At 42.3% G+C, this 27,201-nt stretch overlaps 1 protein-coding gene across 3 annotated transcripts in view; it reads left to right on the forward strand.

Moving 5' to 3' along the window:
* Nucleotides 1-14,474: 14,474 nt before the first annotated feature.
* The window catches only part of LOC138750466 (microtubule-actin cross-linking factor 1-like), a 33,486-nt gene continuing 20,759 nt past the window's right edge, over nucleotides 14,475-27,201 (forward strand). The window contains exons 1-2 of one of the 3 annotated variants that reach the window (XM_069912528.1): nucleotides 14,475-14,844; nucleotides 25,196-25,405. In XM_069912528.1, coding sequence (XP_069768629.1) covers nucleotides 14,647-14,844; nucleotides 25,196-25,405 — 408 coding nt within the window. In that variant the 5' untranslated portion in view covers nucleotides 14,475-14,646. Of the gene's footprint in view, nucleotides 14,845-17,499; nucleotides 18,377-19,174; nucleotides 19,733-25,195; nucleotides 25,406-27,201 lie in introns of those variants that run through there. The other 2 variants (XM_069912529.1, XM_069912530.1) reach the window with 2 other exon arrangements.

Here is a 27,201-nt window from a genome sequence, read left to right on the forward strand (position 1 = left end):
TCTTGATATGCAGAGTTGACTCATTCTATCTAGGGTTGGCTAATTTCATATGTATAAATCTGTGTATGGTTAGCTAATTAGAAATGTATGACTTCGTACTTCTGTCCAGGGCTAGGAGACCCTTATCTGATCCAGACTACCTCAACTTCCTACATTCTATTGTACCTTACCATTCCTTATCTTAGTCCTATGGTCTTGTCACAAAGGATAGAAGATTCTTATGTTAATCGTGCTGACTCTGTTTTCCTGCATCCTAAGCCCCAAACTTATCCTGTTTGAACTGGTTTCAGCCATTTTACTGATGAACTTTAGTTTCTTCCATGTTCATAATTTTAGGTCAATTTTCCCATCTCTCACAACTTCATTCAACGAACGCGCTGGACTCAGTTCACACATAGACTAAATTAAGAGTAAATAAATTAAAGCCAGAGTCCAACAGTACGCAACCCTGTTTTATGCTGCATTGGATTGGGAACTCTTCTGATCTCAAGCCATCGAATTGGGCAGTGGCCTCTATGATGTTGTGAAACTGGACGATGATGGACAGTAGTGTGTCAGGGCAGCCAAGATGTTTTAAGACATGGAATAGATGTGAGTCAAAGGCCTTGGTCAGGTCGATGAAGCACATATAGAGAGGTTTGCGTTGTTTAATGCATCTCTCTTGCAGTTGTTGGAAGTCGAAGGCCAAATCGATAGTTGATGGAGATGGCCGAAAGCCACATTGGCTTTCAGGCAGTATTCTGTTGGTGATGGTTGGCAGACGTGGGGGGGGGGGGGTTGAATGGGATTGCACAACAGAGTATGTTGTCTACAAGGCTGAGCAGTGAGATGCCATGGTAGTTACTGCAGTCTTGGTGGTCACCTTTGTTCTTGGAAAGGGTCACAATATTTGCGTCCCGCAGATCTTTGGGGATGTAACGGTGGAGCCAACATGTTTTGAATAGTATTGTGAGCTCGGAGGTAAGTGCTTCGCCACCAAGCTTCAAGATCTCAGAAGTGATACCATTGATTCCAGGTGATTTGTTATTTTTCATGCAATGGACTGCTTTTATGACATCGGTGATGGTAAATTCAGCATCTAGCTCCGCTAGGACAGGTAGTTGCGGCAGGGTGTTGTTGATGATGTCAGGGTCCACAACGATTGGTGTTGTGTAACACAAGCTCCAGATCCAAACCTCCGACATGATCAGGAAGCCTTCAGCATCCGAGACCCTTCAGAAGCCCTTTTTGCCCTCAGCACCCTCTCGTATCCCATTTCCTACGGGGATTCCCATGAGCCAGTCTCCAGCAGCCCGCAGCCTGAGCGGTTCCCATGAACATAACTCATGTGCAGCCTGTGTGGCTCCTTTAGCCGCTGAACCCATTTCTGATCCACTGTTATGGTCACTGGCCGGTGGAATCATATCCCAAGCTTCACCTTCTTAACAGGGATGTTCTCTCCATTTCTGGTGCCCTGCTCCCCAGAGTATGCTGAGGGGGTGTAGGGCTTCCCATCGGTTGCAGGGTGGGAATATGATGATTGGGTGTAGGGCTTCCCGTCAGTTGCAGGGTGGGAGTATGCTCAGAGGGTGTAGGGCTTCCCATTGGTTGCAGGGTGGGAGTATGCTGAGGGGGTGTAGGGCTTCCCGTCAGTTGCAGGGTGGGAGTATGCTGAGGGGGTGTAGGGCTTCCCATCGGTTGCAGGGTGGGAGTATGCTGAAGGAGTGTAGGGCTTCCCGTCAGTTGCAGGGTGGGAGTATGCTGAGGGGGAGTTCCCATCGGTTGCAGGGTGGGAGCATGATGAGGGGGTGTGTAATGGAAGATTTAAACCATGTTTCTTACTTTTGCAGCCTTTGCTCCTGCAAGGCTGAGAACCTGCTTGTTGCATATGAATTAGTAGACATTATCTAAATTTACACTATGGGGCCCAGGGATGCATATGAATCAGTAGACATTATCCAACTTCCCTCATGAGGCCCAGAGATGCAGTTGTCTTTTGTTGGTCGCAGACTGTCAGGAGACCTTGAAGATAATTAAATCATTTGTTCAAAGAGATTAGATCTGAAGTAAACAACTTTTGGGGTAATATAAGCCATGGTCCAACTGCTGAAGTTTGAGACTCTCCAAGAGGTGGCAACATCTCTCAGCAAGAAGAAGAACTTCAAGAATCCAGCTAACGTCCCGGTCAAGGGAGGTGGAGAAGCTGCTACCAGCGCCCCGACAACCTTCTACAAATGTGCAGTCGTTGCCTTGCTTCAGCAGTTGGGACCAGTCCAGGTGTTGATGTATAATTGGGAAGGGCTTGCATATTGTAGTGTGAATTCAGATTTAAATTTAGTAATAAAGCCTTGTATAAACTGAACTGCTCTCGGTGTGTGTGTGTCTATATTCTTTCGGTAGCTCAAACACTATGACCAATCTAAAACGAACAAAATGAGAGGTATAAGTTTACCCAAGACATGGTGTAGGGCTTTCCGTCGGTTGCAGGGCGGGAGTATGCTGAGGGGGTGTAGGGCTTCCCGTCGGTTGCAGGGTGGGAGTATGCTGAGGGGTTGTAGGGCTTCATGTCAGTTGCAGGGTGAGAGTATGCCGAGGGGGTGTAGGGCTTCCCGTCAGTTGCAGGGTGGATGTATGCTGAGGGGGTGTAGGGCTTCTCATCGGTTGCAGGGTGGGAGTATGCTGAGGGGATGTAGGGCTTCCTGTCGGTTGCAAGGTGGGAGTATGCTGAGGGGATGTAGGGATTCCTGTCGGTTGCAGGGTGGGAGGGGGTGGATGGTTTTCTGTACGAGTACTGGTTGTTGGGAGTGTATTGTTTGGCGGGGCCCTTTGGGGTGATGTGATGGTTGGCTGTCCTAGTGTTAGAAATTAAAGTACCTTTAAAGAAATTGCTCGAGACAAAAATTGAGAACAAAGAACATTTATTACTACAACAATGCAAAGTTGGGTGCTTCCCCTTACCCTGGGAATACACACATACACTGGGGCTCACCCAACTTTTATACAGTCAATTTCAGTATCAGAGTGCCCTCCCCCTTACATTCTTCTGCCCCCTGGATGGGTTTGGCATAGGCAATCCTGCCTGCCTACGTGCAGTTTCAGTACACTTGGAGGATCAGGGGGTATCCTGTGGGTGCCCCATCATGTCATTGTCCTTATTCACACCTTCCTGATTCTCGGGGCTACAGTCTCTTGATATGCAGAGTTGACTCATTCTATCTAGGGTTGGCTAATTTCATATGTATAAATCTGTGTATGGTTAGCTAATTAGAAATGTATGACTTGGTACTTCTGTCCAGGGCTAGGAGACCCTTATCTGATCCAGACTACCTCAACTTCCTACATTCTATTGTACCTTACCATTCCTTATCTTAGTCTTATGGTCTTGTCACAAAGACTAGAAGATTCTTATGTTAATCGTGCTGACTCTGCTTTCCTGCATCCTAAGCCCCAAGCTCATCCTGTTTGAACTGGTTACAGCCATTTACTGATGAACTTTAGTTTCTTCCATGTTCATAATTTTAGATCAATTTTCCCATCTCTCACAATCCTCACTTTTCTTTTAGATCAGTAATACTGATCTTTCACCATGATCAGTGTTACTGATCTTTGGTTACTAGTGTCAGTGTGACTGATCCCCCCCCCCCCCCCCCCCCCCCTTCCTCACTTTTCTTTTAGATCAGTAATACTGATCTTTCAAGTGTAAGGTGTTGTTTTACCCAGCTGGTCAATAGCCGAATTGTAATCTCTGTGTTAAGTCTTTAGGTAGGGGAACACCATGAAGGTCAGAGTAGCGAGTCCAGCTGCTTATTAGGGTTGCGAGTATCAGGCTCCAGTTCTCAGTAAAGAGTCTAGTCCATCCCACATCAGTCCGAAGTTGCCACGTCTGAACATGGGCATGGGCAGATTCACGTTGAAACATTGAAGCAGTGTCTTTTAACCACCCGACTTTTGTAAGCATTGTCCTGACGAAGTCTGTGAGAAACGCTTCAGCAGCGAACGAATAGCAGTAGTCAGGCGGTTCCGTTGAATTGTGGCTAGTATCTGACGTCCTCTTCAGCCCCGAACCCTAGGGCCACCGATCTCCGAAGGCTGTTTGGAGCCTGATATTAAAGTGTCAAGCAGCTCACGTTGTTGGTAACTGGTGCTCCCCTTCACGGGGTGATGAAAAGAGACCAAGCTGGGGGGGGATTGTTTCTTGTGATTTAACTGTGTGTTGCAGCTTGTCTGCTAACATTAGCATGGGTATCATTGAACTTGTGAGTTGCAGCCTGTCTGTGTACATTAGCATATGTATTAACTCTCTCTCTCTGCTACATGTACAATCCTGACTACCATTCTGTCTGTCTTTGTCCCACCATGTCCTTTGTGCTATCGCCTCAAAACTCTTGTCTTTAATACCTGTGTAGGCTAAGATACAAATTAGATGTACTCCACTAAAGCTGTTCAGTTCCCCTGGTCCGTATTGGAATCCCTTGTTAACCCATATCCCACTATGACTATACATTAAATCCATGCCCTGTCTACATTCTAAAGGAGCACAATTGTAACCTCTGCTGCCCCTATTCCAGGGGGACTTAAAACATAGCGAGTACTGAAGTGACATATCCATTTAACGAACAATATTCCAAAAAAATGAATAAACAACAATAAAAGTAAAACCCATTGAAAACAGCAATAAAATACAACAATAACTGAATAAACAACGATAAATGTAACACCCATTGAAATACGGCAATAAAGAATACAACAATAATTGAATAAACCATTAAAATACGACAAAAATGTAAAACCCATTAAAATACGGCAATAAAGAATACAACAATAACTGAATAAACCATTAAAATACGACAAAAATGTAAAACCCATTAAAATACGGCAATAAAGAATACAACAATAACTGAATAAACCATTAAAATATGACAAAAATGTAAAACCCATTAAAATACGGCAATAAAGAATACAACAATAACTGAATAAACCATTAAAATACGACAAAAATGTAACATTACGGCACTTTGTCACGGCGCAGTGTAAGTTTCAGGTCTGATGGATGAGGGACTGCACGCCAGGTTTGGGTTTGAATCTGTGTGTCGTGATGTTGTGGTTCAGAAGCTGGTTTAATTCTTTGAATGTGGGTCCAGCCTTTCTCTCTTGTTCTTACTGCGGTGTCTGTAATTAAAAGTACACAGAAGGGACCATCCCAGGCAGGTTTTAGTTGATCCTCTTGCCATGCTTTTACATAAACCCAATCACCAGGTTTAATAGAATGTATAGGAAAGTCTAAGGGTGGTGTTTGGGCTAAGAGTCCTTTTTGTTTTAAATCTTGGATGGAAGTAGAAAGCCCTCGTAAAAATTTGGAAATGTATTGGTCATTAGCTTCAGGAATGGGAGAATCAGTGTGGACCCCCATAAATGGGAGCCCAAACATCATCTCATACGGTGAGACTGCAAGATCTTTACGAGGTGCTGTCCGAATTCTAATCAGGGCTAATGGTAATGATTTAATCCAGGAAAGACCAGTCTCTTCATGAAGTCGAGTGAGTTGGAGTTTCAATGTTTGATTCATACGTTCGACTCGACCCGAACTTTGGGGATGCCATGGGGTATGTAGTTGCCATTCTATTCCTAGGTTCTTGCAGACACCCTGTAGAATCTTAGAGGTGAAATGCGTACCTCTATCTGAATCAATGGTCTGCATCATACCGTATCGTGGAATGACACATTCAATGAGTATTCGGATGACAGTGTTGGCACGATCATTCGGGGTAGGAAAAGCTTCAACCCATCTTGTAAAATGATCGACCATGACAAGGAGAAATTTGTAAATACCAATCTTAGGAAGTTCAGTAAAGTCTATTTGTATGCGCTGGAACGGGCGAACGGCAATGTCGCGACCGCCAGGTATTACTTGGCGCATCGATTTCTTATTAACCCTTTGACAAATGGGACAAGATCTAGTAGCAAACTTAGTAATATTGTATATGCCAGGGCAGTGAAGGGAACGTGCAAAGGTATCAACAAGGGACTGGGTTCCCCAATGTGTTTGTTGATGTAACTGATCTATGACTTGGCGGGCTATGGCTTTGTTAATGACTTGCCGTCCGTCTACTGTCCACCACAACCCGTCAGCAGTCTGGCAAAATCCCTTATCTCTCATTGCGACCTCCTCTTCCCGTGAAAAGATGGGATTCTTTTTAATCTCTATCGGCGTGGGTAGTAGCTGGTATATGTGAATCTTTTCTGCTAATGCCGCCTGTTTGGCAGCTGCATCAGCCTGCCTGTTTCCTCTAGCTTCAGGACTGTTACCAGTCTGATGTCCCCGCACATGTACAATGGCAATATCGGACGGGAGTGTTAAAGCCTCTAAGGATTGGGTAATTAACTGTTCATGGGCTAACTTTTGTCCTTTGCCAGTTATCATCCCTCTTTCTTTCCATATCTTACCGAAGGTATGGACTACACCAAAAGCATATTTAGAATCAGTGTAGATCGTTCCTAACTTGTTCTCTAGTTCGTGGAGTGCTCTACAGAGGGCATATAGCTCACAGGATTGTGCTGACCAATGACCAGGGAGGCGACCAGCTTCGATCACCAGTTCCTGTTTACCGTCCACTACACTATACCCACTATAGCGGGTTCCTGCAATACAACGTGAAGAACCATCAATAAACAATTTTTCCCCTTCAGTTAAAGGGACATCGGTTAGGTCTTCCCTAATTTTTGTTTGTAAGTCGATAACCTCTGAGCACACATGTTCTAAATTATCCGAAGGCTGGTCATTAGTTGGAGAGATGAGGAAGGCTGCTGGGTTGAGAGTTTTGGTCGTGATTAAGGTCAAATCATTGCTGTCCATTAGTATAGTTTCGTATTTTAAGATTCTCGAATCCGTGAGCCACCTTCCAGCCTGCTGCAATAGAATATTGCGGACTGTATGAGGGGTATGAACTATCATAGGGGCACCGAAAGTAATCTTTCGTCCTTCTTCCACCAAAATTGCAGTGGCTGCTACGGCTTGTATACATTCTGGCCAGCCGCGACAAACGGGGTCTAAAAGCTTTGACAGGAAAGCCACTGGTTGTCTATAGCCAGCCCTGCTCTGGGTGAGCACTCCAGTGGCTGTTCCAGCTTTGGTATTAGTGTACAAATCAAAGGTTTTGTTTAGGTCGGGTAGCGCTAAAACTGGGGCACGCGTTAGGCACCGTTTAACAAAGTTGAATTTTTCAATCACTTCATCCGTCCAGTCAAGGGTTTCGGTTCTTATACTGGAAATCTTATCATAAAGAAATTTGACCAGAATCGAATAATTTTCTATCCATATTCTGCAGAATCCCACTAGCCCAAGGAAGTTCCTGAGTTCTTGGGCATTTTTGGGAGGGGGGGGATCTGTATAATACCAGTTATTCCTTCTGGGCTAATTTTCCTGGTTCCTTGACTAACTAGATGACCTAAGTATTTGACCTCGGATTGCACAAATTGTAATTTGGACTCACTGACTCTCAGACCTTTCTTCTCCAGAAAATTTAAAAGTGCTACCGTAAAATCTTTAGCTAATTCCTGTGTTCTTGCAGTAATTAGCAAGTCATCCACATACTGTATGAGTTGGCAATTTTCTATCTTAGGAGCTTCATCTAATACCCGCTCTAAGACTTGACCAAATAAATTGGGCGATTCTGTAAAGCCTTGGGGAAGGACAGTCCACCGGTATTGGTTTTTACGGCCAGTAAAGGGGTTCTCCCATTCAAAGGCGAACATGTCTCTGCTTTCTGTGGCTAATGGACAAGTCCAGAATGCATCCTTTAAATCAATGACACTAAACCATTGATTATGGGGGTCAATTTTACTCATGATGGTATAAGGGTTGGGTACAACCGGGTGACGGGCAAGAATGAATTTGTTAAGCTCCCTCATGTCCTGTACTAGGCGGTAGGTGCCGTCTGGCTTTTGAACAGGTAAAATCGGGGTATTAAAGGGAGACATACAGGGTTCGAGTATACCGTCCTGAATCAACTGGTCAATTACGGGCTGTAAACCTTTCCGGCCAGCCATCGGAATTGGGTACTGTTTCTGTCTAACAATTCGTTGAGTATCTTTTAACGTGACTTGTAGCGGAGGAATATCAAGGATTCCTCTATTTCCATTTCCTGCCCATACTCTTGGATTTATTAGTTTGCGATCTTCTTCGTTTAAAACATAGAATTGTACTCCAATGCCTGATTGTAGAGGTCGAGTACCGATAGCCAATTGGTCCTGTAGATCCCTTCCTAGCAAGCATACTCTGGCTTGGGGAAGTAATAGAAGATCCTCAATTATGATCTTATCTCCCATTTGAATACTGACTTCTTGCAATACCGGGACTGGAAAGTCTCGTCCTCCTACCCCAGAAACTGTAACTGTCCCTTCTATTTTCACCCCCTGGGGTTGGTATAGAACGCTAGATCGGGTGGCTCCAGAATCGACCAGAAATGTCATCTTATCCCTGTGGGGTCCTATGCATAAATTAACTAACGGTTCTCCTTGCAGCCCCACGGTATGTATTAATTGAGAACCGTGACCCCCCTATTTGTGATCAGCTTCCATCAAGGCATAGGAACGTGTGTCCATTGCTCGCAGTGGGCATTACTTTTTAAAGTGCCCTTCCTTTCTACAGTGAAAACAAATAAGGGGTCCTGTTTCCCAATCTTTCCCAAAATTTCTAGGGGGCATACGTCGTCCCCGGAATCCTCCTCTACTCCTCCACCTGCTGGGGTCTCCACCTCCCCACCCGTAGCTCCCCTCACCTCGTACAGAAGTTGGCCAGTAATCTTTATCTTTTTCGTGATGGTCAGCTACTATTCCTTTGACTGTTTGTAATAGAATTTTAGCTTTCCCTTTTTGTTTATCCTCTGCCCTCTGGACAAATGCTCTCTGAGCAATCTGCAGTAACTGGGTAATTCCTTGCTCGTGCCAATTTTCTGTCTTTTGTAACTTCCTTCTGATGTCTGGGGCTGAGATGGTAACGAAACCCGTTAGAACCAATTGTTCCCCTGCTGGGGATTCTATGTCGAGACCCCCATATTGTTGAATTGCCGTGCGCAATCTATTGAGAAATGCAGAGGGGGTCTCCTCAGGACCTTGGGGAACCTCAAAGGCTTTTTTGAAGTTCTGTCCTTTGGGGACAGATTCCTTGATTCCTTTGATCAAATTAATCCTATATTCCTCCATCAGTGTGCGGCCAGCACTGGTATTTTTGTCCCAATTAGGTTTTGTGAGAGGGAATTTGGCTTCTCCAGGGATCGCCTCGTGTCCCCCTTGGTGTTCCTTATCCCATGCTTTAATGCCTGCCTGTCGGATCATTCCCCGCTCATCTAAGGTAAACAAAGTCTTAAAGATGGACGTTAATTCCTCCCAAGTATACAAATTTGGTCCCAAAAATTGGTCTAACTGTTCGGCACATCCCTGGGGATCTTCTATCAGGGAGATTAATTCTTTCTTAAAATTACGTACTTCGGTGCTGGTCAGGGGCACATTTACGAACCCAAGACCTTCTCCTACGGGAACCTCCCGTAGGGGTCGCATCCAGCTAATTTCTGGTTTCTTAGATTTGTGTTCCTGTTCCCTGAGGAGTAAATCGCAGGGTTCTGCCACTTCTTCCTGAGGGGTCTCACGCTGTTCTGAGTTACAATGTTCTACCTCTACTGTTAACGGAGGTGGTAATCGAGCGCTTTGTGAGCGAGTCACCATACCACTCCGGTTCTCCTCTTTCTTCTCTAGTGGTAGGGGAGGAGGGGGAGGTGCAGAAGGGTAGGTAATAGGAGGGGAAGGAAAGATAGGAGCTGGCATAGGAGGAACATAGGGTGGAGGGAGGGAATGTAACACATCCCAACCCTGTGGTTCAGGGACAAGAGGTTCCTCCTCTCTCTTATCCCTGAATTCTTTCTCATTCAAAACCAGCTGTTCAATGGATCCCTTGAGCCAGCAGGCTGCATATTCCCTGCTCTCAACATTGTCTTTCTGGTTTTGATAGAGCCATAGGTTCAAAGCTTTACACATCCATTCATCCTTGGATCCGAATTTTGGCCAGTACACGGAGCTCCCTTTAACCGGGTATTTAACCCATTCAATACAACAATACCTGACCATCGTCAGTTTCTCTTTACCACGGGTCTTTCCTGTGCCCCACTCAGATAACATCAACCCAAGCGGGCTGTACGTAGCTATCTGGTGTTCACATCCTGTACCAGGACTCTCCTCTTTGCTACCCATTATTCCCATGCTTATAAACAAGTAAAATACTCTTACCGAGTTCTAGTAGTACTGCTTTAGTGCGCTTCCTTCCGTCGTTTCTTCTCAATGCCTCTTCTCGGATATCACTCGCTTCTTCCACTGACCAGCCACCCGTCGCCCGTGAGTCCAGCTGAATCAGCCGGGGTGCACCTACTCTCGTCGTCGGGGCACTCTGTCAGTGGAGGGAGTGTGATCCCGGACGAGCCCCCATTTGTTAGAAATTAAAGTACCTTTAAAGAAATTGCTTGAGACAAAAATTGAGAACAAAGAACATTTATTACTACAACAATGCAAAGTTGGGTGCTTCCCCTTACCCTGGGAATACACACATACACTGGGGCTCACCCAAGTTTTATACAGTCAATTTCAGTATCAGAGTGCCCTCCCCCTTACATTCTTCTGCCCCCTGGATGGGTTTGGCATAGGCAATCCTTCCTGCCTACGTGCAGTTTCAGTACACTTGGAGGACCAGGGGGTATCCTGTGGGTGCCCCATCATGTCATTGTCCTTATTCACACCTTCCTGATTCTCGGGGCTACAGTCTCTTGATATGCAGAGTTGACTCATTCTATCTAGGGTTGGCTAATTTCATATGTATAAATCTGTGTATGGTTAGCTAATTAGAAATGTATGACTTGGTACTTCTGTCCAGGGCTAGGAGACCCTTATCTGATCCAGACTACCTCAACTTCCTACATTCTATTGTACCTTACCATTCCTTATCTTAGTCTTATGGTCTTGTCACAAAGACTAGAAGATTCTTATGTTAATCGTGCTGACTCTGCTTTCCTGCATCCTAAGCCCCAAGCTTATCCTGTTTGAACTGGTTACAGCCATTTACTGATGAACTTTAGTTTCTTCCATGTTCATAATTTTAGATCAATTTTCCCATCTCTCACACTAGTGTCTGTTGCCTTCATGCTGATCCATAGGGGACTGTGAGTCTCCCACATTGTCCACGATTGCAACCGGTGCGAAGTCCCTGGTGGCCACCGAGTCTTCCCGTCCGTCCCTGAATGTGACAAATGCATAGTGGGGATTCGCCTGGCTCAACTCCACTGGGTCCACCCGTGGGTCCATTTTGTGGGGCTGGGCAGTGCTTCCAGAGGAGTGCTGGTCCCAGTGTCATCAACCATCTAGGCAGCACTGTGCCTGTCGCGGCTTTCCTCGTAAAGGAAAACATATGGTCATGTGGTGTTGTGTTAGTGGTGGTACACAATAACGAGCGTATAGAATGTAAAGCCTCTGGTAACACATCTTGCCATCTTGTCACGAGTAGGTCTTTTGCCTTTCAGATCAACAGGATGGTTTTCCAGAGAGAGGCATTTTCCCTTTCTACTTGCCCATTTCCCCTGGAACTGTAGCTTGCGGTGCAGTTGGTGGTAAAACCTCTGTCCTGTAGGTACTGGGTCGACTTCGGCATTCATAAAGCGGAACCCCTCTTTGTGTACATAGCTGGAGTACTCACACATGCTGAAAATGGATTGCAGGCACTTTACTACTGTGGCTGCCGATTCGTGGGGACATGGGATTCCAAAAGATCAGTGGGAGTATTCGTCTATGGCATTAAGGAAATAGACATTCCTGTCGTAGGAAGGGTGCGGGCCTTTAAAGACAAGGCTGAGGTGCTCAAAAGATCTAGTAGCTTTCATAAGTGTAGCTTTATCCGGCCAGTACAATTGTAGTTTGCATTCCGCACAGATGGGACAGCCCTTGTTTACTGTCCTTACTTCCTCTCCCGAGAATGGGAGATTTTGGGTCCTTATGAAGTGAAACAGTCTCGTGACTCCCGGGTGGCCCAGCTCATTGTGCAAGCTCTGCAGTTGGGACATGTGGTTGAGGGCCTCACAGTTGTCCCTGGACAGTGTATCTGAGGGCTCATTGAGCCTCCCTGGATGGTAAAGAATGTCGTAATTATATGTAGTCAATTCTATCCTCCAGCACAAGATTTTATTGTTTTTTTATCTTCTCCTGTTCTGGTTGGCGAACGTAAAAGCCATAGATCATTGGTCCTGACAAGGTTTCCATGCCAGATAATCTCTCCAGTGCCTTACTGCTTCCACAATGGCTTGAGCCTCCTTTTCCACTGCTGAGTCTCTCACCTCTGACCACTGTAGGGTCCATGAGAAAAAGGCTACCGGTCGCCCCTCCTGGTTCAGTGTAGGAGCTAGCGCTACATCTGATACATCAGTCTCCTCTTGGAATGGGATCGTCTCATCTATGGATGGCAGGATTGCTTTTGCAGTCAGGTCCTTAATATCTGTGAAGGCTTTGACAGCTGCTGGGCAGGTTGGGAACCGGAGGCTTTTATCAGTGGGCAAGCCCTGTTCTCATAGTTGGGGACCCACTGTACATAATATGCAAAATGTCCCAAATATCTCTTTAAGGTTTTCTGTTAGTGTGGGACTGGGAGGTCTGGGAGCAGGTGCATGCGGACAGGGTCTGGGCTGATTTCCCCCGTTCTGTACCACATATCCCAGGATGGCCAGTTACCTAGTGCTAAAGACACACTTGTCCCTATTATACATTAGATTGAGTTCCTCTGCTGCCTGAAAAAAAATGGAAGGTTAATGTCATGGTCAGATTGTGAGTGGACACCTACCAACTGATCCCTTCGCCATGCGGACACTCGGTCCTGGGCAAGCGTGTGCACCCTGTGGGAAATTGGGGTTGGCTAGGGGTGTCTCAGAGTTAGCAACCCATCCAGGAGATCCTGGTAGTAGATCATAATCAGGAGGGCGACTTGTCGTACGCCTTCTGCCCGTGCTTGTCGCGATCCTTAATTGTAAGTCAGAAACCCAGGTGGTTGCACGGCCAATCCCGGTTCCGTTGAATTAACTAACAGGCGGAGCTGTATATATAAATATATATCAGTCTATTAAATTGTGACTAACATCAACCACATTAGACAGAGTCCAAGTTAAATGCTAGTTTTAATAGACAAGTATATAAAGCAAGTTCTTGCCTCTGTGCAAGCCCAGGTCAGAATGGAGGAGCCTAGGATTGGTCGGCTTTATATATGAGGTTGTCAGGTGGTGGTCCTGGTGACCTAGAGGAGTAATAGCATATCACCACAGTATATTCTCCACTTATATAAATGCAGAACATTTATAAAGAAGGGCAAGACAGGTCAGGTGCCTATTCTTTGAAGGTGAAAAGAATGATGTCATTAGAACATAGAACACTACAGCACAGTAGAGGCCCTTATGCCCTTAATGTTGTGCAGACCCATATATTCCTTCCAAACTAAAATACTAAAGTCTTCCTGCCTTGTGACCCTCTATTATTCGCTAATCTAGGTGCCAGTCTAAGGGTCTCTTAAATGCCCATAGAGGGGAGGCAGCACCCACTTTGGGAATCACTATGCGATGTTAACTTTTGGTTTACGGTATCTTGACCTTTTCTCCAGCACGGTGAAGGATGTGAATGTGTCGTAACGGCTCTTTGTCACAGAATTTACTATCTTCCATTCATCTTCACGTCCAACCCAAAACTGTACTCTCCGAATGTGATCTTCCCAGCAAGAAGCCAGTGCAATCCTCTGGTGTTCCATAAATGTAAGAGAGGTATTTCAGCCCCTGAATGCTGCTGTCCTGGTCAACCTGCCCGAAGGGCAGTGCCCACAGAACACCTGTGTAGGATTCCACTATTGTCCTGGGAGTTGGGGCTTAATGGGTTAGAGAAGAACACATTGTCGATGTTGACCACGGCATACCAGGGTTTGTCGCCCCTGCCCGTGATATCCTCCACCAATTTAACCACATCGAAAACGACCGCAGCAAGAGTGAGTGGGGGGGGGGGGGGTGGGGGTGGGGGGGTGGGGAGTGAATTTGTCCAATTTACAGTATCATACACCACGTGCCATTTTTCTTACAGACAGGCCAGATTGGGCTGTCTTATCACACCCCCTCATAGAGGAGGGTATCAATCACTTCCCCGATCTCCTTATAGCCCCCTGGCACCCGATCCAGGTGGGTGCAGACTACCTGGGAGGGAGGGGCAATGACAAGAGGAGTCCACCTGGCTGCCCCGACAACAATGGTTGGCGGGAGACCCTCAAATATAAACTGCCCCTTGAGTACATTCATTCCGAGAATGTGGGGGGGTTGGGGTCTCATTGTGACATCATAGCGAGAGAGTAAATATTGGGAGATTGCCATGGTTTCACTTGTCTTTCTGTATTATTGTGTAACAATAAACCCATTGATGACATCACACAGCCAGCAAACCCAGTTGCTGAGACTGCAGTCGTGTTCATTGTGAGGGTTGAACGTGGTGCGAGCGCGTGGCACAGTCTTTGCCGAATACCAGGGCTTTTTGGCCAAGTGAGGCTCACGGTGGTGACGTATTTGAATTACTACATCACACGTCACTGGAAACACCTCGTGTGTGACTTGCAGGAGAATGGGCAATGCCTTGTGCTGTCTACGAGTGGCACGAGTGGCTGGGGAAGAGGAGCAGAGTAGGAGATCCCTCACTCCTCGGAAAAGAATGACGTGCAACTGCTGCAAGAAGATCAGAGGCAGGTGGTTTCATTCCCGAGTTGCTGCGGAGGAATCGTCAGACTTCAATGTCGACCGCAGGGAAGAAAACACGCAGCAGGTACTCTCGGTCACGTGTGAAACCTTCTATGAGGCAATGTCGAAATGAACATAAGTTGTACTGTGTGCACAAGGTTCATTACTCACGTAAACATCAGACACTCATCCTATAAGGAGAGCTTGGTGTTTCGCAGCTAATTATCTCCAATTCAGTGTTGGTAAATCAGTTACGCTTTGTCTTATCTTTTTCCAAAGCATCTACAGATTGGGTGCTTCATTTATTCTGAAACTTAAACAAGGTCATCAACAAGTGAATCCTACTTGGAATTTATACATTCCTACTTAATAAATGGGTCAAGATAGTCTTATTTTTGTAAATTAAAATGAAAAACATTCTCTTTCCTTTCACAGCACAAAGGATCCCCAAGGTTTAAAGTGTAAATGATAAAACTGGAATTACTGGATATTTCAATAAGAACAGAAAAGGCTGGAAACTCCCAGCAAGTCAGGAGGTGACCAACCTGCTGACTATTTCCAACATTTTCTGTTGTTACATTTGAAGTATAATTATTTTCAATATTTCTTCTGGGAACAATTGGCTGTCAAAGGCAGGAATTAAATTCTCTTTATTGTTTTGGAGTAGGGAGAGTTTAGTGCTTTTTTTAGGAAGGAATATATGGGTTGGCACAACATCAAGGGCTGAAGGGCCTGTACTATGCTGCAGTGTTCTATGTTCTGTGTTTCTGCCATGGTGATTTAAGAGTAAATATTAACCAAGGAACCCCAGAAGAATGTGCCCTTTCCTTTGGTTTCTGCCCTGGAAGAAAGACTGATGAAAGACTGGAGTCCTGGTTTTCTGGCTGAAATCAAAACAAGAGTGTTCTTCGTAAAGATGCACCAAGAATCTGTGGTTTGCCTTTCATCAAATTCAAGTCAGAAACCTCAGCCTTGAGTGTATAGGTGTAAAATCTGAATGTCTCTGGGGATTGACCCTGTGCCATGTGTTCAGTTGCAATGCCTTCAGCAACCCTTGAACCAATGTTCATTGGGCCAATCCTGAAAGGTGTTTTGCCTTGCTTTTTCCAGATACTTTTGTTCTGTTCACTGCCATGGTTCACATGATGAAGATAATGCTTTGCAGTGGATTTGAAAATAGTCATTAAGTTTTAACTGTGACTTTTACCTGCAAGACCACATGCTTGTTCTTGGTAAAATGTTTTTATTGAGTTTAACATATAAGCATACATACAGAAATCTGAAAACCACGTGACAATTCATTCCATTACGAGTAAGGACACGCGAAGAAAACAAAGTTAATGAAACTACATTCAGGATGACTTGTTAACCTCCAAAACAATTACACTCCAACTCCAATCATCCAAAATCAGATTTGCTGAAATCCTCATTTATCCAAAAGTTTACAAAAATTCAAATAAATGAAGATATCCAAAACAAATCAGGAATCTGCATTTATCTGAAATATTTTTCAGAGACAAACTAACCTCTCAGGTTGAAAAAAAAATTGTTGCACGTGAAATTAGAACATCGATTGTTCTCGTTTCAGGTAACTCCCTCCCCTCTCTTTTTCTATTCCTTCTTTACCTTCCCCTATTGACTTTTCTCTCCAATTCTCCCATCAAACTGCACACCACTCACTCCCAGCAAGTGGTTGGAAGAATTCCTTGTCCTGCCGTCGTCCAGGAGAGCGGCCTCTCGGCAGCAGCCGGTTGGTCACAGCCCTTTCAGATAATCGGAGTTGTAATGTAATAAGAAATAATCTATATGGTGAACCCATTTATTGAAATAAATTGTACAAAACAAAAGAATAAAAAGAAAAAGAAAACAACTCGAAAAATTAAATCTAAAAAATACATCTAATCTAATGCCTCTCTCTAATCAAGGTTACCTTGCAGACAGAGTAAAATGGGGATTTTTGTTTAAGGTATTGGAAAAATTTAAATTTGGGCCACTCTTTATTGGTTGGGTGAAGGCCTTATATAAAAATCCATTGGCTAGAGTGGTGACAAATGGACAAGTATCTTCTTCCTTTATATTATCTAGATCAACTTGACAGGGTGTCCTTTGTCACCGGCTTTATTTGCTTTGGTTATTGAACCGTTAGCGCGAATGATTAGACAAGATGGTGATATTAAAGATATTAAGGCAAATGAGGAAGAGTATAAAATGAATTTATTTGCCGATGATGCTTTGATATATTTAACAAATCCTACGCAGTCGTTAGGAAGGTTACATGCAAGGTTGGAACAGTGTGGTGCATTATCAGGATATAAGGTTAATTGGGATAAGAGTGAAATGATGCCTTTGACAAGAATGGATTTTGCAAACTGCAGATATTGTTACATTTAAGCGGTTGGATAAAATTAAGTATTTTGGGATAAATGTAGATGATAATTATAATCATTTATATGAGTTGAATTATAGACTATTATAGCATAAAATTAAATTAGATTTAAATAGGTGGAAAGATTTACTGATAACTTTAATAGGGCGATGTGGCGGCGCAGTCTCCCATGGTGTATAACGCCACATGGCGGAGCAGCCATGGGAAGATGGCGCTGTCAAGGTTTTTTCCCTGCCTCAAGTCACCTGCCCAGCGCACGCCTGGGGCAGCGATTCTGATATCACAATGCACGAGGTGACTGAGCTTAGGCTGCCCTTAAGCGGGCGTTGGCTGAATTTGAATAAAAACGTCATTAATGGCTTTCAATGTGGTGGCTGAGTCTTTCTTGGTTGTGTCCATCACGACAGTGTTTTAAAATGAATGTTTTCCCCCGTATTCAGTATTTTTGTCAATCAATTACATGTGGGATTCCTAAAAGGTTTTAAGGATTTCCATGTGCTGGGAAGATCTTTATTATGAAAAGGTAAATTGGCAAGAGTATCTATACAAAAATTGACTTGGAGTTTTATAATTACCACATTTTCAGGATTATTATGAAGCGGCACAATTCAAGTTTATTAATAGAATGGTTGGATCACAACAATGTTTACGTTGGGCTAAAATCCAAATGGCTCAGCTTCATGAACAAAGAATGATACAGTTTATTTATAAATGGAATGCTCAACTTTTCCAAAATTATCCTTTACCGGTGTTAAAACATTTCATGGAAATATGGTATCGGACCAACGTTGCTATTGGTGCTGAGGGCAAAATTTCGGCTAAAACCCTTTGTATTAAAATAAGCTTTGTATAAAAATAAATCACGTATTCCTGAATATTTGGGAAAAGAAAGGTATTATCTTGGCCGAAGATTGTTATGAAGCTGGAAATTTTGTTTCATATCAATGATGGAATGAAAAATATGGATCAGGTCCATGCTTAGTTACCAACTTTGTTACTAGATAATTTTGGACACAGTTTGAGATTACCTCGAAGGAAGAGATTTGAATGTTCAATTATTGAAGGAGGGGAAAGGGGATTGATTACACAAATGTATGCTTTATTACAAAATAAGATGCCTAAGTCGGATATTTATAAAGTGAGAAGTAAAAGGAAGAAGGATCTGTCGGTTTTAATTTCTCAGGATGATTGGATGACATTATGTGAGGACAGTGTGACTAAGCCAGTAAACGTAAGATAAAGATTCGTTCATTATAATTTTATTCATCAACTTTACTTAACACCTGAGAAGTTGAAGAGGTATAGATTTATCTCTTTGGATATGTGTTTTCAATGTGGGGAATAGATAGGGTCTTTTTTACATTCAGTATGGTTAGGTGATCAGGTGAAACCCTTTCTGAATGGAATTATGGAATTTTTATTGGGACATATGAAGTAAAATGGAGTTTGGAAATGAAATTGGATACATTTCAAATTGCATTTATTCAGTTGGAATAGGCAGTAGCGAGAAAATGTAAAGCTATAACCTGAAAAGATTAAATTGAATTAAGTATTCAGAGATGGGACATGGAATTGCAATCATGTATTCCATTGGAAAAGATAACTTACAATTTACGCCATGCGTCTACCGTTTTTGTTAATGTGCGGGTCCCTCTGTGAAATGTATGGGTCTAAATATGTCATGGTTGATTGGTGACATCAAACCCGACTATGATGGTTTGTTTCTTTAGTTTGAGGTTGTAGAGGATGGGAGGGAGCTAAGAGAGGGGATGGGAGGGGGGTATATATGGGGAAATTATTGTATGTTAATATGATGTATTTTATTGTGGATTTTGAATTTGATTTTAAATAAAGTATATAAAAAGAAGGTTACTTTGTAGACCACATGCTAATAGTTCCTTTCATTGTTGTTCAATAACATCTGATCCTTTCCTGCTTCTAAACTGTATTTCTGTGAAATCTCCACACAGCGGCTTCTCTGTGTATTTCCGGCACTACCTGATCCAATGCACTAATTGATAAGGTGGTGTCTGCAACCTATCTTAAGGAAGGCTGAGACGACCACAGATCGCTAGTGATTGTTGTTTACTTTCAAGCAAAGTTGGCTCGGCCAAGGGTTCTTCTCAGATCTCTGAATGTGCAGTGTGACAAGAGTTTTAGAGGTAGCTTGGAATGAATTACTCGAGCAGCTTCCACACACACACATTTGAAAAGCCAGAATTTTAGCAGGATTATTGCATCCTGCTTTTTGCAAAGGAGCAACAAAGTATCCACATACAGCTTGCCTAGGAGAGCATGTGGCGTTAGCAGGCAGAGTTAGAACAGCTTTGCTCTCAGAGAGGGAGGGAGTGAGAGAGAAGGAGTCAGAGAAATCTGTTCCAGAGGGACAAGCTGCCAAACTTTGGAAGGCTGCCTGGTGAAAGGAGAAGACTGGTGGTCTGAAAGATGACCTGAAAGAAAAAGGATCATCCGGAGAACCCTGAAGGGGGCAAGTTCTGTCAGAAAGACTAATTAAGAAGAAATCAGTTGCAGATGCTCTGGAAATGGAATCTCTCTCTCTGAAAACCAGCAAGAGCCCTTCTGAGTGGTAACCATTTGTCTGTTAAACACCAAAGCTTGGTGAACTTTGTTAATGCTAATGTATGAGCACTGTTGCAAGAATTGCCTGCAACCAGGACTGTGATTCAAAGAACTTTTCTAATCTTCAATACACATTACACTCACCTGCACTTAGTATTTGAGGGCGGATTAAGTGGGTTAGATAGGTTAAGTAATAAGTTAAAGTTCAATTCTGTTTTCATGTTCAAATAAAATTCTAAACTACTTTTGTTTAAATAACCCTGTGTGGTCGTGCATATCTATTGCTACTGGTTTTTGGGGTCATCTGGACTCCGTAACATTTTATGGGGGCTCATCCTTTAAGATTTGAACATTGCAGTTTCATGATTTATTAGTTGATTGGGATGTTTTTGCAGGCTATTTTTACAAGCTTACAGAAAGCTTGTGTCTGGAAAAACTGCAGCAATGGATGTTGATACATTTTTGTTACAACCATCACCTGCAGAACTGCAGAAGGTGAGAAAATAGGAACTGATGGCTATTTCTGAGGCATTGAAAATTGTTGAAGTTAAACATTGGATGAGAAAAGTACAAACGTAGAGGATTATAATAGTGAAATATTACATGTGAAGGAAAATTTGTTGAGGAAGACTCACAAAAGGACATTCCAGAATAATAGGCATTTTCAGAGAGCTCATGTGGACCAGATTAATAAACCTGTTCATAAGGTTAGGATGGAGCAGGATAGTAGGGCTGAAATAAAGTCTGGAGAAAATGTTCAGTAAAAAGATGAAGGAAAGGTAGGAAAGGACAGAACTTCTGTATTTATATGCCATTTGTGTAAGAAAGCTGGTCGTGTGACTGTCTAGTCTTGAAACAGAAAAGGTAAAAACAGGTTTAACCAGAACCATGTATACAGAAACAGTGGAATTTAAGGAGAGCAGAGGTGCATAACCTGATCAGTAGGTCATGGATGTTTTCAAGCCTTTTGTGTCAGAGGGCTTTGTCTCAATAAAGGAGGGAGAACCACAGGTTCCAGTTAACATTCTTAGAGATACTGAGGCTGCTCAGTCATTGTTGTTAGAAACCGTTTTAACTGTGGATCAAAGGACAGACACAGAGGAGACAACTTTGATTAAAGGTGTTGGAGATGAGGTAGGGTCAATATTGCTTCACAAGGTTGTGCTAAATTCAGAATTAGTCAAAGGAACTGTTGTAGTAGGAGTTACCCATGCAAGGTGTCTCGTTTTTGCTGGGGAATGATTTGTCAGAGAATAAAGTTGGGTCAGTTTTAAGATTGACAAATTGGCCTAGTAAGGATGTGGTTAGAGAGGATGGTGAGATATATCCTGCATGTGCGGTAACTAGGTCTGTGACTAAGAAAATGATGACAGCTGAAGATGATCCAGATGGGGGGAGTCACGTGATGGAGTAGTGGCCGGTCAGGGAATTCCAGCCCTCTCCGGAAAAGTTAAAAAACGCACAAAACACAAAGGTACAAGATTAAAATTTAAAACAAAGTAAAAATAAAGGTGAGAAGAAAATGGCAGCGAAGAGAGAAAAGTCGAAAACAACGGGAAGAAGAGAAGAAGAAAAAACGTCGGAAGAAGAAGGTGAAGGCCTTACCTATCCGAGGAGGCCCGCCGCGGAGAGAGAAGCCCGCTCCCTCAGGTCAGTGGAAGTCCCGGGCTCGGGACTACAAAAATGGCTCACAGAGCCGAGTAAAAGTGCGCAACCGCGCAAGAAAAAAAACACACTGACGGGAGGGGGAAACAGCTGCGGAGTCCATCTCCACAGCTGAGAGAGACACCTGCAGCACAGCAGCTGGTGCAGAACAGAGACAATAACAACAACAAGAAAGAAGATGGTAAAAAGAAAACAAGGAAACAACAGATGGTCAATCCAGAGGAAGAAGAAGAAGAAGAACAGAAAGAAGTAGAAGAAGAAGAGAAAGGCAAGACAATGGATGTATCTTTTTTCAAAGACTATATGGAATCAGTGAAAGAATGGCAATTACAAGAATTTAATGAGATAAAAAGAAGAATTAAGAATGCAGAAGAAAAAATGAATAAAATAGAAATGGTCATATCAGAGATAGGAAAAAGAGTGGAGAATGTGGAAGAACGAGAAATAATCGTAGAAATGGAAGTAAAGGACAAAAGGGAAATTAGAAGAATCTAATAAAAAAGTTAAAGAGGCACATGAGCTGTAAGCTCAGAAGACAGATATAATGGAAAACTACATTAGAAGAAATAATATAAAGATTGTGGGCCTTAAGGAAGATGAAGAAGGCAAGAATATGAGAAAATTTATAAAAGATTGGATCCCCAGGGTCCTAGGAAGACCAGAATTACAGGAAGAAATGGAAATAGAGAGGGCACATAGAACATTAGCCCCGAAACCACATCCGCAGCAAAAACCAAGATCCATTTTAGTATAATTTTTAAGATATACAAGAGAAAATATATTGGAGAAAGCAATGAAGAAAATAAGAGAAGACAAAAAGCCACTGGAATACAAAGGTCAAAAATTTTTTTTCTATCCAGACATAAGTTTTGATCTCCTGAAGAAGAGGAAGGAGTTCAATACAGCAAAAACGATCTTATGGAAAAAAGGATATAAATTTATGTTAAAGTACCCAGCGGTACTTAAAATAGTTATTCCAGGGCAACAAAACAGACTATTCTCGGATCCAGAGGAAGCACGAAAATTTGCAGAACAACTACAAAACAAGCAGAGAGATGAAGACATGTAATGAGAGTAAAAATGACCACGAACTATATGTATGTGTGTATATGGGTATATGTATGTATATATTATATATATATAAAAAGAAATATATATATATATATATATATATATATATGTAGATGTGTATGTATGTGTGTATATACATGAATGTATACGTATTTAGAGGAAAATATATAGAGTATAGATAAGAATTAATAAGGGAATGAAAGGGAATAGAGGGAATAAGGAGGGAATTAAAAGAGTGACCTTTGTTACATATGAAAATTGAAATCTTTTCCGGGGGGGGCTGGGTGGGGATGAGTTACGGTCACTGCAAAATCAGTTGACATTTGCGAGTGAATTCGCAAATCCAAATGGAGAGGGGAGATGTGTTTGCCCAACAAGAGATAAAGGGCAACTCAGGAGGGGGAGGGGAGAATGGGGTTAAAGAAGTTTTAAATAGGAGAATAAGGAAAATGTTTGATGTTTTAGAAATGTTGTCTTATAAAGTGTTCAAAACAAGAAAACAGAAATGGATAAGAAGGAAAGGTGATGATGGAGAAACGGAAAGGGAAGATAAACAAAGTTTGAAATGGCTACGTTGAACTATATGACTTTAAATATTAACGGAATACATAACCAAATCAAAAGGAAGAAACTGCTAAATTTACTGAAAAAAGAAAAAATTGATATAACATTTGTGCAAGAAACACATTTAACTGAATTGGAGCACAAGAAATTAAAGAGAGATTGGGTAGGACATGTAACAGCAGCGTCGTATAATTCAAAAGCAAGAGGAGTAGCTATATTAATCAGTAAAAATGTACCAATTAAAATAGAAGAGGAAATAATAGATCCAGCAGGGAGATATGTAATGATAAAATGTCAGATATATTTGGAGTTTTGGTATCTACTCAATGTATATTCACCTAACGAAGAAGATCAAAAGTTTATGCAAGATATTTTTTTGAAGATAGCAGATACGCAAGGGAACATATTAATAGGAGGGGATTTCAACCTTAATTTGGATTCAAATATGGATAAAACTGGGAAAAAAATTAACAGAAAGAACAAAGTAACCAAATTTATAATTAAATCGATGCAAGAAATGCAACTTTTGGATATATGGAGGAAACAACACCCAAAGGAAAAGGAATATTCATATTATTCGGGTAGACATAAAACATACTCAAGAATAGACCTATTTCTGTTATCAGCTCGTAAGCAAGATAGAGTAAGAAAAACAGAATATAAAGCTAGAATATTATCGGACCATTCACCCTTGATATTGACAACAGAGTTAGAGGACATCCCTCCAAGAATGTATAGATGGAAATTAAACTCCATGCTACTTAAAAGGCAGGATTTTAGAGAATTCATTGAAAGACAAATTAAAATGTACTTTGAAATAAATACGAATCAGTGAAAGATAAGTTTATACTATGGGATGCAATGAAAGCGTTCATTAGAGGGCAAATAATAAGTTATGTAACCAAGATGAAGAAGGACTATAATTAGGAAACAGAGCAGTTGGAAAGGAAAATAGTAAATATAGAAAAAGAATTAGCAATGAAGGAAGATACAACTAAAAGAAGAGAATTGGCAGATCAAAAAATAAAATATGAAACACTACAAACATATATGGTGGAGAAGAACATAATGAAGACAAAACAGAAATATTATGAACTAAGGGAAAAAACGCACAAAATCCTAGCATAGCAGCTTAAGACAGAACAAGCTAAGAAAATTGTATTGGCATCAAGGAAAAAAGACAAACAAATCACATATAATCCAACGGAGATCAATGAAAACTTTAGAGAATTCTATGAACAATTATACCAAACTAAAAACGAAGGGAAAGAAGGCAAAATAGATGAATTTTTAACTAAAATTGAACTACCAAAATCACAAATAGAGGAATAAAATAAATTAACAGAACCATTTGAAATAGTAGAAATACAAGAGATAATAAAAAAAAACTACCAAATAATAAAACACCAGGAGAGGATGAATTCCCAATAGAATTCTATAAAACATTTAAAGATTTATTAATTCCTCCCCTCCTGGAAGTAATCAACCAGATTGACAAAACACAAAGCTTACCAGATTCATGTAAAACAGCAATAATTACAGTAATACCAAAGCAAGGGAAAGATCCACTCGCACCAGCATCATATAGACCAATATCATTACTTAACACAGATTATAAGATAATAGCTAAACTATTAGCAAACAGATTAGCAGATTATGTACCTAAAATGGTAAATCTAGACCAAACTGGATTTATTAAAAAAAGACGCACAACAGACAATATTTGTAAATTTATTAACTTAATTCATGCAGTAGAAGGGAGTAAAGCGCCAACAGTAGCAGTTGCTTTAGACGCAGAGAAGGCCTTTGAAATGAAAGGGGAGGGATTAGACGAAGGGGCCCGAGAAATGAAGGCAGTGTTAGGGAGACATGAGCAGGGAAATGATGAAGCGGAATTCCGTCGATGCCCGTGTGTGTGCATAGGAGGCTGGTCTTTAGTATTTTCCATCCTTTTCGTATTGATCCAAGACTGGGCAAGACCACGTGTTGCCCATGTGCATATTCCGATGAAATGGTGTGGAATGGCCCCTGTTTATAAACAGGCATCTTCCACTCAAGTGGTTTCACATCCTCCTCAATCCCAAGGGTTTGCAAATAGATGAGGGAATATGGAATTGCTGCCAGGAAAGTACAACACGTCTTCAAACTAACAGGATTTTGCAATTTGTAGGAAACAACAGAAGATCACCTACAAAAACATAAGAAGACAGTAGGTGATCTTCTGAAATGGTTGGCAGTCGAGGGTCACTATGGAGTTCATATCACCGAAGACGAATTCTACGCATTAGGTGATGGTTTCCAGATGGAGGAAGAGGACGATGCGATGGGGTCATTTGCTGAGATGGGCGAAAGACTGAATGACCACCAGCAAGGCCTGAAGGTATGAACACTTCCAGGTGTTTTGGATAAGTGTATATTCGAACAATTGTAAAACTATTTTGGATTGGACTTTTCATCAGAACCTCTGATCAGTACAGATTTGATGAAAGGCGACTAAATAAAATTCACTTAAATAATGACTAACACAATTTCTAAATAATGTTGAATTGAATTTTGACGATCTTCTCCCAATCCTATTCAAAGATCTAGCAGATCCTCTTTCTAACTCAGTCCTACTTTCTGTTCTTTGCTCTGGCCCAGTCACGCAAGTGATGAGAGATGACGGGAATATGATTAACTCACTAGTGAAGGGGCAGTGATTGACGATGGTCACAGAGGCCCTTCACTAACAATCTCACCATGGCAGCTTCTTAACAAAAACTCTTCACCTCAGTAATGCTGTATTCTCAGATAATGTGGATCTTGATGTTGTAAAGGGAAGAACCTCCTCCCCTATTTTGATAACTCCAGCACCCACTCATGTGATTAACTCTTTATAACCCATTGAATGGGCCATGCAAGCTATTCACAACCAATAAGGGTTGAGGAAGCATACACCACCGGAATGAATTCTGGCGTAGCAACGTCACTGTTCGTCCACTCAACCAGGCCAGATCCTTGTGCAGATCTAGGGATTGGTTTGGAAAAGAGAGTGAGTAAGGCTACACCCCCTCACTACCACAATTTTCCTGTTGTTGAAGCAACTGTTGGTGACAGCAGGAGCAGAAAGATCCATCCCATGTTTCTCCAGGGGCTCCCTCAATTCTGATGTGTGGTAGCACCATTGTGCTAAATGGGATAGATTCAGAATAAATTGACAGCTGGAATCACAGTGGCCAAAAGGTACGATGGGCCTTTAACATTTGCAGCAGGAAAGTGTTACTTACCATCGTTAGTTCTCCCATTACAACCAAGACAAGTCATCACCATGGTTTAATAGGGAATGCAGATGCACATGAGGTGCCAGACTGATAATCTTACAACATTGGACAGTGGGCAGGCAATGCAGAAAAAAAAATAACATTCCAAAGACAGAATTAACCGCTGATGAAATTTGAGCTCTGTCATCCTTCCGGCTGGATCATGAACAGTAAACAGGAAAAGAGGGACCAAGGGTCTCCTCATTCTCAGTGGAGGTAGTCCTCAGCTTCTGAATAACAAAGTTGGGGTTAAGACACTTTCTAGCATGTTCCATCAGGTTCTTCCGACACCATCACAGAAATCACTTTCACCCCATTTATTTTACTTTGGAACACCAAGTGCAAATAGGACCAGACTCCATCACATTCGAAGTACTGAAGAAGTTCAGTCTAGATTTTTTTGCACCTCTTGTCACAGTTGATCCACTGACATCCTTCTGACAAAGTGGCAAATTCTTCTGGTATCTGGTCCATCTACCAAAAGCAGGACAGAGCCATACTTTAATAATCAGCTGCCCGATGGAAAGTGTGGCCCACACACTGTGACATAAAGTGGCATTGTTCACCAATAACCTGCATAATGGTACTTCATTTGGGTGTTGTCACATGACTCCAGGTCTCCTTCTCACTGTGGTCCTAACATAGACCAGCCATTTTGAGTACTGTAATTACCAAAGCAGATCAGAGGCTACCTGTCAAGCAGTAGGTGGCGAACCTTTGCTCCGCACTTGACTGGATGAGCACAATTCCCAAAGGGCCCAAGGACCTTAACAGCAGAGCAAAGCAGTTGGCTTGATTGGCCCTCCATTCATTCTCTCCACTGAGGTGGTCCTGTATCCTATCAACGGAGTGAACGACATCTACTCGACTCCAAGAA

Source organism: Narcine bancroftii, unplaced genomic scaffold (genome assembly GCF_036971445.1).
Source record: "Narcine bancroftii isolate sNarBan1 unplaced genomic scaffold, sNarBan1.hap1 Scaffold_152, whole genome shotgun sequence".
NCBI classification, from domain to species: Eukaryota; Metazoa; Chordata; class Chondrichthyes; order Torpediniformes; family Narcinidae; genus Narcine; species Narcine bancroftii.